Source organism: Leopardus geoffroyi, chromosome D1 (assembly GCF_018350155.1).
Source record: "Leopardus geoffroyi isolate Oge1 chromosome D1, O.geoffroyi_Oge1_pat1.0, whole genome shotgun sequence".
NCBI lineage: Eukaryota > Metazoa > Chordata > Mammalia > Carnivora > Felidae > Leopardus > Leopardus geoffroyi.
Genome location: NC_059329.1, coordinates 81,315,762 through 81,332,184, shown reverse-complemented (window position 1 = coordinate 81,332,184; position 16,423 = coordinate 81,315,762). Strand labels below are relative to the sequence as shown.

Here is a 16,423-nt window from a genome sequence, read left to right as displayed (position 1 = left end):
TACATCTGTTCATCTTCATAACTTCTTAAACTGATACTCTGATCATCTGGACCACTCTACCACATTTTGGTGAATTTCCATGCTTTTGAAAACAGCAAGTTTTCCATGAAAACTCAGCTGAAGTTCTGGATGTGGAAGTGCTAGTCTATGGCTAGTGTCTATTCTGATAGCTTGATGCTTCTGCTGACTTACGCCTGTGCTATACTGGTTGTTGGGGTGTTTGCCAGTAGGAGGTGGAAACGAAAGTAGCTTCTGTAGTTACCTATTTTCTTTTCAGAGAAAATGTATTTGTGGCCCTGGGAGGCTGGAGTGACTGGTTGTGAATACTCTGTGATCTCTATTTGAACATAAGCAGTCCAGCAGGAGCAAAGATTGTATCTGCTGGCTTGACATTCCCCCAAAGACATTAACAATGCAATATTAAGAAATCCTTTAAAGAGATAGTGTGCATGAATATTTATTTACTGGAAAAAGTTTCCTGATTTATTGTTTTTTGTGTTTTTTTTTTTGTTGTATGGGGGGGAGGGGCAGAGAGAAAATCTTAAGCAGGCTCCACATCCAGCACAGAGCCTGATGTGGGACTTGATCCCATGACACTGGGATCATAACTTGAGCCAAAATCAAGAATTGGAAGCTCAACGAGCTGAGCCACTCAGGCACCTCAATATGTCACTTATTAATAACAAACTGCAGAGGCACTTAGGTGGCTCAGTTGGTTAAGCATCCGACTTCAGCTCAGGTCATGATCTCCGAGTTTGTGAGTTTGAGTCCTGAATCAGGCTCTGTGCTGACAGCTCGGAGTCTGGAGCCTGCTTTGGATTCTATGTCTCCCTCTCTCTGCCCCTCCCCCACTCATGCTCTGTCTCTCTCTCTCTCTCTGTGTGTCTCTCTCTATCTCTCTCTTTCTCAAAAATAAATAAGCATTAAAAAAATTGAAAAAAATAACAAATTGCCAAAGAATATTGCAGTGCGAGGTCAATTTTTGCAAAAAAATTATATGCACAGATCTATGATAATAAAACTCAAAACAAAGCAGAGTCTACATAAAGAAGATAGGGGGTGAAGTAATTATTTTTTTTTCATTTTGCTTATTGATATTTTACCTTTATTCTCCATTTATCCCTAGAGTGACATTATGTTCTGGGTTGCTTTTTGTCACAGTGTAATTATCAATGGCCTCAAACTTTAAAACGTGTCCTGTTTTGGATAGTAAGTTAAGCAGCCACCTTAACCAACAAATGCATATGACTTATGTTAGAAAAATAAGTGCAAAAAATACAAAATGACAACAGTATTTAAAAATAGTCTGGGCAGGTGACACCGGGGTGGCTAGGTCAGTTGGACACCCAACTTCGGCTCAGGTCATGACCTCATGGATAGTGGGTTTGGGCCCCATGTCAGGCTCTGTACTGACAGCTCAGAGCCTGGAGCCTGTTTTGGATTCTGTATCTCCCTCTCTTTCTGCCCCTCCCCTGCTTGCACTCTGTCTCTGTCTCTCTCTCAAAAACAAATAAACATTAAAATAATTGAAGAAAATAGTCTGGGCAGAAAATGTGGTTATGCCATTTTAATCCAATAGTAGCACAGATTTAAAATTGAAAACAGAAAATCAGCACTTGGCATGAAGGTCCCCTTTCTGACGTAGCAGAGAAATGTGGAAGGGAAGGCATTGCTTTGGGAGTCTTGTCCTGATGTGTAAACTAGCATGCCATCTAACAGTGTACAAATCACTTAGCCTTCTTGGTTCAAGGTCTCCCATCTATGATAAGGTTGATGGATTTGATGCTCTCTAAGGTCTCTTCTGCCTCTCGTATTCTAGGATTCTTTTCAGTTGGAAGAGAATTTCACATGCTCTGACTTCAGAAATATAATCCTTGTGGCTGGTTTGACTAGGATTATTCCTCTTTCCTCTCCAAAGGAAAATAGTAGAAATAGTACAGAAAATCTTCACTAATTGAAATCTACAAGTAGAAACCTTGTGGCAATATGAACTTGAGTGGGGTCTAAAATAATGATATGATGAAGAGACAGTTTGCAAAAAAATAAAACTAATAGGATGAAAATGTTACTGAATTAATTATTTAATGTGACAGCATTGAATTTACTTAAAAAATAAATATTGGCAACTTGAAAGCATTTATGTATTAACAATGTGTCAATTATAGCCCTTGTATTCATTAATCTAAATAATTTATGTTAGCATTACTGAGTAGATGATCACATCATATTACTTTGAAAAATATTTAGTAAATCATACTTTATATCAAATAAAGTTCTTCTTCCTCCCTTCCTATAATTTCTACAAATATTAGAATAAAACTACCTATTTTATTTTTAGTACATTTAACAAATATATACTGGAATCTATGTGCCAAATTCAGCCAGGAGATAGATAGATATATATATATATATATATATATATATATATATATATATATATATTTTTTTTTTTTTTAGTCGTTGTAAGCTTTGTACCAGAAAAACAGTACATCTTTGTAATTTCTTTTTCTTTTAATTTTTTTTTAACGTTTATTTATTTTTGAGACAGGGAGAGACAGCATGAATGGGGGAGGGTGAGAGAGAGAGGGAGACACAGAATCTGAAACAGGCTCCAGGCTCCGTGCTGACAGCTCAGAGCCCGACGCTGGGCTCGAACCCACTGACCGCAAGATCATGACCTGAGCCAAAGTCAGATGCTCAACCAACTGAGCCACCCAGGTGCCCCTCTTTGTAATTTCTTTAAGAATAGATAGCAAATGGTAATATAAGCTCTAAACGTTTGAAGTTCCAAGTCTCCCCTGGTTGTGGCGTTTTACTGTAAAAGAGTGGTTGAACACTTTGTGGGGGAGGGGGGGAACAAGAAAAAAAAAAAACACTACAGCAACACATTTTACACAATAAAAACAAGAATTTTCTTCCGGTGACTTTTAGGAAAGTTTGCCTTTTAACTATCATGACTATATTTTCCAATCTTCAAATAAGCTTTTGTCACCTAGGAATCAGTAAAATATTGATTAAGGAAAACAGAAAAGAGACTGACATTATACTTTTTCATATGCAATGCTGGAAGTTAGAAAAGCTTCTTCAGGTTGATGATATAAATGACTTCATCTCAAAATCACATACCTACACAAGATATAATTATTCTCAAGTACAGGAAGACACTTGAAAATCTTCAATAATTTGAGGAATGTATACCTTACAGAGTCTATTTGAATAAATACTTAAGGATTCTACTTTAAAAAATGAATTAGAAAAGGGACCTCAAGGGGCGCCTGGGTGGCGCAGTTGGTTAAGCGTCCGACTTCAGCCAGGTCACGATCTTGCGGTCCGTGAGTTCGAGCCCCGCGTCAGGCTCTGGGCTGATGGCTTGGAGCCTGGAGCCTGTTTCCGATTCTGTGTCTCCCTCTCTCTCTGCCCCTCCCCCGTTCATGCTCTGTCTCTCTCTGTCCCAAAAATAAATAAACGTTGAAAAAAAAAAATTTTAAATAAAAAAAAAAGAAAAGGGACCTCAAGATAAAATAAGAGTAAAATATAATTGTATCTAATCTTTATTTACCTAATTAAATTCAAGTGGATAATAATACACACTCCAGGGATACTTAACATAAGAACTACAAAAAGCTATTAAAAAGAAAACACTATAGAATAAATTCTGATTATTAATTTTAACAAATCCAGGTAGTTGGGCTAAATAAGAATGCTACAGAAGTCTAAGGAAAGGAGAATTAGAGAGGAAAAATAGAAGTTTAATATAGTCTTAACACCTTCTTTTATTGGGGAGGGGGCCAAACAAGAGGCAAATGAAAACATGAATATTAATAGAAAAATAATTTTGTTTAACTCATTTGATTATGAGAACAAGGAAAATAAAAAATAATATTTAATGAATGGGGAAAGAACAATGAACTTTCCAAGGAGAAAACAAATGAAATATATTGCACCTTGATCAAACCAGGAAAAATAAGGAAAAGGAAAATGTGTACTCAACAGTGAAGACAAATTATACATTTAAAATAAGATGAAATGAATAAAATCAAGCATGTCGGCCAATATTCCAAATATAAGGACTCTAAAAAGAGTCCACTAAAAGACAGTGACTTAAATTGGATTAAAATCAAGATAAGCACTCTGTGCAAAAAAAAAAAAAAAAAAAAATATATATATATATATGTATATATATATATTTATATATTTAATGGAAACTAATAAAGTGGTGGTCAAAATGATTTCAGGTAAATGCAAATAAAAAAGTAAGCAAGTCTAGCAATATTATCAGTCAAGATGGAATTTCACATTATACGGAATAAAATGTTAAAGAGGCACATTACATAAAGCTAAAGGTATAATTTATAAAGAAGATATAAGTCCTATACCTTATGCGCCAAACTGTACAGTCATTAATATAAAAGCAAAACAATTAGATGGACAAATTGATAAAACTGCAAATGTAATGGAAGACAATAAATATTTCTCAAAAAATTTAGTATAATAGACCAAAGTAAACAACTAAAGATCTAGATTGACTTACTACAATGAACTTCATTTAACAGAAGTTTATAAGATCACACTTATAACACTTATCTTTGTATTTTGTGGACATTCACAAAAATTGGTCTTGTGCTTTGTTATGTTCCTTTTGTGTCAACTTCACTAAACTACAACCGTGTTCTCCAGAATTGCCTTCCCAATATGGTTCCAGGCTAAAGCTGATCAAAAAGTAATCTGTGCAAGCCTAGTAAACTTAAATTTTTTTTTTTAACGTTTATTTATTTTTGAGACAGAGAGAGACAGAGCATGAACAGGGGAGGGGCAGAGAGAGAGGGAGACACAGAATCTGAAACAGGCTCCAGGCTCTGAGCTGTCAGCACAGAGCCCGACGCGGGGCTTGAACTCACGGCGGGGCTTGAACTCACGAACCGTGAGATCATGACCTGAGCCGAAGTCCGACGCTTAACCGACCAAGCCACTCAGGCGCCCCAAGCCTAGTAAACTTAAAGGAAAGCAGCAGCCACTTGCTCTGAAGGTCACTGTGCTTGCAAACAATGAGACAATGACACAGGAGCAGACAGATTCTAGAAGGTCCCTATTTTTCCCAGTACCATGTCCAGCTCTTTTTTGCTCTATGGAAATACCATGCCACCAGCAGGTGCAGAGGTGATAGTCTTTCCATAGGCTGCTCCACCAATGCTCCGTCACGGACCCACTCTAGATTCCCTGGCAAACTCTGGTTTGTTTGCCACAGCAAGTGTTCAAAAGAACTGGCTAGTTGCTTTTCTCTGATTCTCTAACATCCCTTTTTGGACTATTCTCCACAAAACTCCTACGGTTGGGTAAGTTCTCACTCCTATAATAAATCCTTATTCCATAATACTTAAAGTATTTCTCATTCTGCTTTGCTGATTGAACCCTGGTTGATAAAAAGAAAAAAATGAAGGAAAAGTAAAGCAAGACAGAAAAAAAATAATGCAGAGTATTGGGGTGCCTGGGTGGCTCAGTCAGTTAAGTGTCCGACTTCAGCTCAGGTCATGATCTCGTGGTTTGTGGGTTCGAGCCCGTGTGGGCTCTGTTCTGTCAGCCCAGAGCCTGGAGCCTGCTCTTGATTCTGTGTCTCCTCTTTCTGCCCCTCCCCCTTGCTCGCTTTCTGTCTCTCTCTCCCTCTTTCAAAAATAAATAAACATTAAAAAAAAAATTAAAATGCAGAGTATTTACAGACCACATTGTAAGATTCTAATCTAAAAAAATCATAATTTAAAACAAAAAAAATTCTCTGGTAGTCAGGGAAATAGAAGTTAAAATAGCGAGGTATATTTTTAAGCTCTTCACATTAGCAAAAATGGAAAGGAGCCATGGTATCTATTTTTATAGGGATGTTGGGAAAAGCATTCTTTCATACATTGCTTTGGAATTGTGAAGCATTAGAGCCTATTTTAACCAATAACCCATCTCTTAGAAGTCTATCCCATTCAAATAAAGCAGCCATAAATAATGACCCATATGTCAGGGTTGTTTATTGTACCATTGGTCTTGGTAGCAAAACACTGGAAACAAAACTCATACCCACCAATATGGCAGATTATGATTTATCCTAGTAGGGTATCTATCTGATTAGTTGGACAGGGAGAAAATATAGAGAAAGCTACATGCTGGGTTGTTAATATGGGTAGGTAGGTTAATACAACTGGACGGAAGAAGAGAGACTGAGAAGGAAGCCAAAAGAGAGAAAAAGGAAAACAACTATACATCCAAAAGCATGTGAATAACCACATGTATGCATTTATGTAAAGTTATGTATATGCATGGGTAAAACAAAATTAAACACTAAAGACATTCTCATTATCTAGCCCGACCTATTTTATCCATCAGATTTCTCTGGATTTCCCAGCACAAACTCTGTTTGGGTCAGAATGTAGTGCTTGATCTGCCTCACGAAAACAGCCCTTTGTTTCCTCTTTGGGGAATGTTCTCTTCTTGCTGTTCATCATCCAAGTTCTCCCAGGCCCAATGGCACCTCTTCCCTGAATAGACCAGCCCACATGAAGTCTCTTCTGAACTTGTTCATCCTTACTAAATAATTGAGAACTTAATTATATAGAATCATGAATTGTTCTGATTCTTTTGTGCCAGTTAGTCACGTCCCTAACGATTAGTCTTATTCTCAGTTTCTACTTCTCTTAAGAGATGCATCACCAAATTGTACCTTTAGTGTTATGACTGTTATGTTTAGCGTAATTCTTAGTATTTGGTTTCCAAACAAGGAGACACTTAGGAAAGTATGCAGCCTTGACCTCAGAAGATCTCAGTTAAAATTTATGCTCTGTTACTTCCTAAGGGATGTGCCTGAGTATATTTTGTTTCCCTTAGATTTAGTTCTGATACCTGTAAGATAGGTATCTTATGTTTAACGTAAAACTTTAAAACAGCCTGCATTGTGTAGAGTTCTGACTAGAGTCAGCCTATCTGGCTCTGAGTCTGGACACTATAACAGTTTTATCTCATATAGTACTTAGCAATTATTTACTTGTCTTTCTGCACCCATGCAGTTTTGGTCTGTCAATAGCTATGACATTTGTGTTAACCAGCACTAATGTCATCAGAAAATTATTTCCCTAACTCGGATACTTTTGAGTATGAAAGGGGTCACTATGATTACATTGGATGGACAACAGTTACAAGTAAGGACTGTCTGACAAACCAGAAACTATGGTGAGCCCATCTAGAATAAATATTTGGACCATAGGCCACTCATTGTGAAGAGCAGGAGATCACCTCATTCTTTATTCACCCTTTCTACTCTCACCCCTGCCATAAATGGAGATGATAGGCCGTTAGTAAAACAGAATTAAGAGACAGACTATGGCGTAACTCATCAGTCACTTGATGAAGGACAGTCAATATTAGCAGGACTATGCTTCATTTATCTTGTACCTTCTCAAACTTCTTTTTTTTTTTAATGTTGATTTATTTTTGAGAGAGAGAGACAGAGCCCAAGCAGGGGAGGGGCAGAGGGAGGGGAGGGGCAGAGAGAAGTGGAAGGACAGAGAGAGGGGGAGACATAGAATCCAGAATCTAGAATTCAGGGTCTGAGCTGTCAGCATAGAGCCCGATGTGGGGCTTGAACTTGCGAACTGTGAAGTTATGACCTGAGCAGGAGTCAGACGCTTAATTGACTGAGCCACCCAGGCGCCCCCTCCCTTCTTAAACTTCTGAAGCTTATAAAGCAGAGGTTTCAGGTTTACAAACAAGGGACAAATCTGGCCTTGAGGTCCTTTTATCAGGCTTACCTAGTATTAATTTAACTAATACTTTGTTACACTTGTCAAAGGTCAAGTGGAACTGAATAGTCAATGCCTCCTCTCTAATTCACTAACTCGTCACACTTTTCAGGAAGTTAAGGTTCCATTTACCATTCCCGTTGGGATATTGTGGACTGCCTTCCTAACTCATCCCTTTGTCCTTCCTAGACTCTGAAAGATTTTTAGACGTTCCAAGCTTCATGTGGACCTCGTTCCAGCAGCTTGCTACAAAGCCTTTCAGAGTGGTGCTGGGAGCAAGAGCAGAGAGCTAGAAAAACTCAGATTTTGGAAAGGAAAAGGATGAGGACTAGAAAAAGAGCAGACTCTGGCCATGTGAAATGGATGTTTATGGACTGATGGATAATAAGATTGGAAATAATATAAAATGCTGAGATGTCTATAGACTGATAACTACATGGACTGCTCATCATCTGAATACCACAGGAAGCTGTGATCGTCTATACCTGGCTTTTTTTTTTTTTTCAAATAACATACTCATAGACCTGCCTAGAATTTATTAAAAGGACACAAAAATTACATATAAATTAAAAAAATAATACTTATTTAACTTGTAAAACTGTCGGGATTAAAACCAGTAATAAGTGACAGTGAGTTATAAATTAAAAATAATAACACTGTTAAATGGCTTGATGATGATGATGATTGGTGTGTATTTATAAGGCATCATTTTTGGCTTGGGAGGTGACTAGAATACCCAGGTAAAGTGTTTATTTTTTGCTTCTTAAGATATTTACTGAACATCTCTTGTTAAAAATGGAGAAAAAAACATTAAATCATTACTAATATGACTTGTATCGGTTTATCACTTATTTAACTTATGTCTTATGTTCCCTGATTCCTGAATTCTGGAGTCCTACAGAGACAAATAGCCAAAATCTTTGAGCACCAGATGGGACTGCAGCGAGGGGCCGTGGACAATATGAGCTTTGTAAGGTAGAGACACTAATATACAGAAGTAGACAAAAACAAAGAGAGGAAGGGGCATCTGGGTGGCTCATTCGGTTAAGCTCCAACTCATGATTTCAGCTCAGGTCATGATCTCACGGTTCATGAGTTTGAGCCCCAGGTTGGGCTCTGTGTGACAGACAGTGCAGAGCCTGCTTGGGATTCTCTTTCTCTCTCTCTCTCTCTGACCCTCTCCCGCTTGCTCGCACTCTCTCTCTCTCAAAAATAAATAAATAAATAGCCATTAAAAAAAAAAAGCAAAGAGGAGGCCAACTTGCTACTCTCACTTATACCAAGATGATCAAGGGGTCACCTCATTTCTTTGCACTCTTTCCTAAAAATCCATTTCTGGCAACAGGAATTTTGTGTGCTGCCTCACTTACAATAATAATAGCATTAACAAGTAGAATAACAGCAATTAACATTTAGTGTGAACTTAGTATGCGAAGCACTTATCTTAATTCTCATACTAGCCTTATGAGGTCAGTACTATTATCTCAAATTTATTAATGAGGAAATTGAGGAACAGAGGGAGTAAGTAATATACTCAAAATCCTTCAGCTAGGTAGGGAAATGCATAACTAAGGTTTGGAAAAAAAAATCTGACTCTAAGGCTCATGTAGTTGACCGCCATGCTGTATTAGTACAATAATCACCAACTAAGCCATCTTATAATAGGGGACAAATGACCTGCCAGTGAGCTACTTCCATTACAAGACGTTGCTCAAATGCTACTCTGCTGATAAGGCCTTATGGAATTTGCCACATTGAAATTAAACTTTTGACTGTGGACCCGCAAACTACATTTCTATCTTTTGATGGACAGGCAGATGTTGTTTTTAATTATTAACATTTATATATTCTTCTCCTCTTGAATTTTTTAAGTTGAGAAGAGGTCCCTTGCGTTCACATTCCCTTTCTCTCAACCTCTTCTTTTCTTTTATACTTCTTTTTTTATTACGTTATGAAATGATGTATGATATTTAATTTTATATAAAAATACAATTTTTATTATAACATGATAATGAAAATGCTTATATTCATATAGCATTTTACAAATTATTTTACAAAGTATAATTCTTTCAGTACTCATACAAAATCTAAGCTTGTGAAATGTGTATTAGTACCTGCATTTTCTTCATTAAAAATATGATTATTTGCTCAGGTCACACTGCTATCATATGCTCCAGTCTGACTTGGTTCTCCTAATTCTGAATCTAATGTTCTTTTCAGTTTTCCTCATGTACTTTCTCACCTAGTTCAGTGTCTGTTGCAAAGGAGATCTACTACAATGCTATGATGAATGAGTGAATGAACACCCATCCTAATAAAGGAAGGTCACTCCACCGCACATATTTTTTTACAGATCTGCTGGCTTTTGCTTTTTCTTTGCAGAATAGAATGGGTAGGTGTTAAGATTGGGGTTTTCTAGAATGTTATTTAGGAATAAAATGGCAAATAGGACCAACAATTTTTGGGTTGTAACTGAAGATTAAATTATATTCTGCATCAATAATTTGGAATTAATGTAAAACAGAATTTGCTAAGAAAATGGAATTTAATTATATTCCTATGATATTTAATAATCTACCATGTCCAGGAGAATAAGAGCTGTGTTAAGAGGAAAGCCTTCAATAAATTAAGGGGAACATCTGGACCTTTATGCCAGAAGAATCATGTGAATCTCCCTACAGTAAGTAATTTGGCTTTAAGACAGGAAGACTATCAGTCTTTAATGTGGGAAGCAGTGCTCTGCTTTACACTAGGGAAATTACACACACACACACACACACACACACACACACACACACACGTCAGGGCTTGGCTAATGATGACCTTCAGGACACATATAAGAAAAGCAGAGATTGTTATCTAAGGATCTCATATTAATGTTAAAATCCACTCCAGATAAATTAATATAGTACTAAATAAACTTTTACCAATACCACTTTTTTAAAGATAGATTACTGTGTAGTTCATTTCATCAACAATATTTTTGAGAACCTACCATTTAATCAGGCACTATTCTAGGCACTGATGATAGTGATCGAAACAGAAAAAAGAAAGGAAAATTTCTTCTCCTATGTAGTGTACAATCTGATGGAAGAAGAGATATTATGAAAATAACAAAAGACAGCATATCAGATAAGTCCTGTGAAGAAAAATAAGTGCCTTGGGGTGGGAGAGAAGAATGCAATTTTAAGTATGATGGCCAGGGAAGGGCCACTCAGCATCCTGCTGAGGAAATGATGTTTGGGCAAAGTCCTGAAAGAGGTGAAGCAGTAATAAGCCATGCACACATCAGGGGCAATAGTATTCCAGACAGAAACCACAACAATGCCACAGCCCAGAGGTGAGAGGAACCACAGGGGGGCCCTGTGCCCTATGAGATCATCAGTAGGAACTGAAAGCAGGGGTGGTAACTGGGCGTGGCAGCTCATTTTAAGTAAGGTCTGGATGACATAAAAGCTTTTGGAGGTTTTTGAAAACGGGAGTGGTATTATCTGATTTAGGTTGTAAAGTAATTGTCCTAGCTACTCTGTCAAGAAGAGATGTGTGAGAGGTGGAGGAGGGAGGAAAGACTAGAGTGGACACTGGTTAGAAAGTATTTCAATTTTCCGGTGGGGGAGGTGATGGGATTTCAGACCACAGTGGTACCAGTGAAGGCGATAAGCAGTTGAGATATGCAAATATTTTGAAGACAGAATCACAGGATGAGTTAACAAACCCTATGTAGACATAGAACTATCAAGGAGACTGACTATAAGGAGTTTGGATAGACTAACAGGAACAATGGAATTGTAACAAAGTCTCTTGATATAAACAAATGCACATAACATAAAATCTATCTTGTTAGCAAAATTTTAAGTGTACAATACAGTATTATTAACCTGACCATAAATACATCTCCAGAATCTAATCAACTTGCATAATTGAAGTTTTGTACATTTTGACTAGCACTTTTTCATTTTCCCCTCCCTCCAGCCCCTGGTAACCACCATTCTACTTGCTGCAAAAAAGAAAAAAAATAAAGGGGGCAGAAGGATAATTTTGGAAGTGGTGGACATGTTTATGGCATTGATGGTGGTGATGATTTCACAGGTGGATACTTATTTCCAAATTCATCAAGTTGTGTACATTAATTAAATGCAGCTTTTGCATGTCAATCATACCTAAATAAGGTAATTTGAAACAAAACAAGCTATATGTGACAAAACTTGCCTCTCACTCCCAAGAAAAAACAAACTAATAAATACCCTGACTTGACACTAAGGAATATACAAAAATGAGTAGGGAGGATTGTTTCCTCTCCTTCGGAAAGGAGACAAGGGGTGTTCTCTGATAAGTCTGGTTTGTGGTCACCTAGTTCCAGAGCAGGTAGGCCTGGGAAGCCTAGGCCTTGATAACAACAACAACAACAACAACAACAACAACAAACAAAAGCAAAAAAACAAAACAAAACAAAAAAAACAGGTTGGACCCAGGATGTCAATTTGTTGATGACAAATGGAAACTCTCTATGAAATTTGCATTTACTAGGATAGAAAGGGCATATCATCTAACATCACCGGTGAGTTTAAATGTGACAAATTACTCACTTGTGATAAAAATAAGAACTGTGGAATTGTGGAATTTTTCAAAAGTCCACTTAGAGTTGCCTTGTAAATTATACTTCTCCTCTTTAGTCATGTATTTATCCAAACAGAGGATTTTGGTAACTTATTATGTAAGAATACCATCTCTTACACAGGTTTGAAGACAAAACTAACAATATTCCTTTTCCAGAAACACATCTAATTCTAATTTCCACAGTTGGAAATTTTGTGTGTCACATATTTGTAGGATTACACCAATGTCCGGAAAGGGTCAAGGGCTCTGTCTTTTTAGGAGACAGACCTGGTTCAAGTCCTAGTTCAGGCCCCTGTGTGAGGGAAGAAGTAGCTAGACCACAGACAAGTTACTCCACATGTCTGATCCTCGCCTGATCTGTAGTTGCTTATAACCCTGGCTTCATAGAGTTGCCAAGAGGAGTCGACCCACACAGAGTTTAACACGGTCCTTGGCACATAGAATAACTTGATAAATACCAGTTTCTGCTAATACTCTAATTGTCGCTTGACATTATCCAAAAGCCTGTTTTTAGTCATGTGGTTCTTCATTAATTCACCATTACCCTTGCCAGCTTCATACCCTGCCTTTTGGGGGGTATGCGGAAACTTCAGATAATTTCCTGTGTGTGTTACTTAATACAAGAAAGCTATTTAGGGGCAAAATTGTGAGTGATGTGAAGTACTAAACATACTAAACATATAAACAAACTTTATATCAGAGAAAAGCTGGTGTACTGATAGCTGAGAGGCATCCTAAGGTGGTCTTTACTTATATGTAGTAAGAAATTGATTTTTCGTTATCGTCTCAGAATTCTGATTTTGACAGAAGGACGCAGAACATCTTTCAAAGGTGGAGTCATGGCAACCAAGTTTTCAGGATATATTAATAATACCAATACAGTGTTGGGAAAATTGGATAATCACATGTAGAATAGGGAAAATTGGACCCCTTTTTTACACCACTCACAAAAATTGACTCAAAATGGATTAAAGATGTAAATGGAAGATCCACAAGTATAAAACTACTAGAAGAAAACATGAAGATGATGCTCCTTGACTTTGGTCTTGACAACAGTTTTTTGGATATGACAAAAAAAATCACAAAAAGTGCCAGCAACAATAGCAAAAATAAATAAGTATGACTAAATCAAGCCAAAAAGCATCTGTACAGCCAAGAAACAATCAGCAAAAAAAGGAAACCAACAGAAGTGAAGGGAATATTTTCAAACTATCTATAGAGTTTGCAGTTTTCAATATGTATAAGAAATTCCTACAACTCAAAAGCAAAAAAAATTGATTAAAAACTGGATAAAGGACTTGAATAGACATTTTCTAAAGAAGACACACAAATGGCCGAGTGCATGAAAAGATGCTCATCATCACTAATTAAGGAAATCCAAGTTGAAACCACAATGAGATATCACCTCATAGCCATTAGAATGGCTATTATCAAAAAGACAAGAATTAATAAATGTTGGGAAGGCTGTGGAGTAAAGGGAACTGTTCACCTTGTGAACTGTCGGTGGAAATGTAAATGGACACAGCCACTATGAAAATAGTGTGGAGCTTCCTCAAAAAATTAAAAATCAAACTACCATACGATCTAGCTACTCTTCTGCTGGGTATATATCCAAAGAAACGAAAAAAAAAAGGCAATGAAAACAGGACATCAAAGAAATATCTGCACCCTGTATGTTCATTGAAAGATTATTCACAATAGCCAAGACATGGAAACTACCTAAGTTGTCTGTCAATGGATAAACACACACACACACACACACACACACACACACACACAGTGGAAATTATTCAAATGGGGAAAAGAAAAGAAAACCTTGCCCCTTGTGACAATGTGAGGGCTAAGTGAAATGAGTCAGAGAAAGACATTATTGTAAGTTCCTACTTACATGTGGAATCTAAAAAAGTTGAACTCTTACAAACCAAGTAGAATGATGGTTACCAGGACATGGAGATAGAGGAATAGGGAGATGTTGGTCAAAGGGTACAAACCCTGGAGTAAAATGATACCAAGACAATACTAATAAAATTATTGTTATGTCATGGAAAATAGTATTGCTTTGGATACTGGAAATTATGGCATATATTCAGCAAACATTACCCAAAACACACACACTGGAAAATTGATTCTAATGCAAAGATTTCTGTAAAGCCTGGAATCAAGACAAGGAAAGTGAGTTATACAATTTGAAAGGTTAATAGCACTAGGCTATGGTAGCTCAATATACCCATCTCCATATGGTGTTGAGACAGTGGGATATCTTGGGTCAGAGTAAATTCTCCCATTAAGAGTTCTCTAGAGGTGCCTCGGTGGCTCAGTCGGTTAAGTGTCCGACTTTGGCGCAGGTCATGACCTCACGGTTCATGAGTTTGAGCCCTGCGCTGGGCTCTGTGCTGACAGCCTAGAGCCTGGAGCCTGCTTCAGATTCTGTGTCTCCCTCTCTCTCTCCCCCTCTTTGCCCCCTCGCCCCATACTCTGTCTCTCTGAATCTCAAAAATAAATAAACATCAAAAAAAATTTTTAAGAAAAAAATAAATTAAAAAAAGAGTAACAAGTATTACCAATGTTTGTCTCTCTGTTTTCATATTTTCTTGTTTGATTATCTACTTTCTGGGTGATCTATTTTCTAACCACAACAATTTAATTAACTTCATTAATCAGTAACCAATCAGTTGGTTAACTAATAGCCTTGTTCTTTCTCTTTATGATTGGATCTCAGGAAAAAAAGTTGATTGCTAAATATAGTTTGCATTTTTCTGCTTTTACCTATTATGTGTTGGTTTATTGTTAACTTTTAACTTTTAAGGTTTTTAGAGCAGTTTGTTGTTTTATGTAGATATGTTCATTGGGTTATGTCCCAATAAACCCATCGTAAGTTGAAAATATCTTTAGTTAAAAATGCATGTAGTACATCTAACCTACTGAACATCATAGCTTAGCCTCCCCTACCTTAAATGTGCTCAGAACACTTAGAGTTGGGTGAAATCATCTAACACAAAGCTTATTTTATAATAAAGTTTTGATGATCTCATGTAATTTACTGAATACTCTCCTGAAAGTGAAAAACAGAATGGTTGTATGGGTACAGGATGATTCTAAGTACATTGGTTGTTTGCCCTCGTGATGGGGTGGCTGGCTGGTTGGGAGCTGTGGCTTCTACTGCCCAGGATCATGAGGGAGTATGGTTTACATATCACTGGCCTGGAAAAGATCAAAATTCAAAGTACAGTTTCTCCTAAATTCTTACCACTTTTGCACAATCGTGAAATGGAAAATTGTAAGTTAAACCACCATAATTCAAGGACTGCCTACATATAAAAATTAACCATATAAAATCTACATTAAACATCTTATGTTAAAATTATAAGTAAGTAAATGTTGGGGCACCTGGGTGGCTCAGTTGGTTAAGCGTCCAACCTTTGGTTTCGGCTCAGGTCATGATCTCACAGTTTGTGAGTTAGAACCCCACATTGAGCTCTGCGCTGACAGTGTGGAGCCTGCTGGGATTCTTTCACTCTTTCTCTCAAAATAAAGAAACTTTAAAAAAGCTTTAAAAAAACCAAGTTATAATTAAGTGTATATCAAATGGTTTGTGCAGTGGCCTTTAGCTGATCAATTTATTAATACTTACTAAGACTACCAAGATACTACTTTATAATGGGAATACATTTCTTCAAAAATGTTTTTGTATGTAAGATCTTGCATAAGACATTTATAAGTAAATGCAATTTCACCAGCAGCTTGGGATAAAACTAAGTAAATTACAGGTGCGAATGTGCTTTGCAAACTGCATGATAAGCTAAAGTGTCACATTGATCATTAATCACATGAATGTGATCCTGCACATTAGTGTTAAACTTTCACTCCACACAAAGACTCTGCAGTTGCTACACCATTATACTGAAGAGCAAAGTTGGTGAGAGCACCTGAAACTCCACCCTCATAACTCACCTTCACTGTGTTTGCCTTTGGCAGCCCACACACTCTTCTCTAGCTCACAATGAGATGAGCACAACTTTCGCAAGCCTGTG

General features: G+C 37.1%; 1 protein-coding gene across 1 annotated transcript in view; it reads right to left on the bottom strand.

Annotated features, from left to right (window-relative positions):
• Positions 1–16,423, bottom strand: part of ANO3 (anoctamin 3) — a 424,570-nt gene that overhangs the window by 283,330 nt on the left and 124,817 nt on the right. The window contains exon 2 of the mRNA XM_045484806.1: positions 16,344–16,418. Coding sequence (XP_045340762.1) covers positions 16,344–16,418 — 75 coding nt within the window. The remainder of the gene's footprint in view (positions 1–16,343; positions 16,419–16,423) is intronic.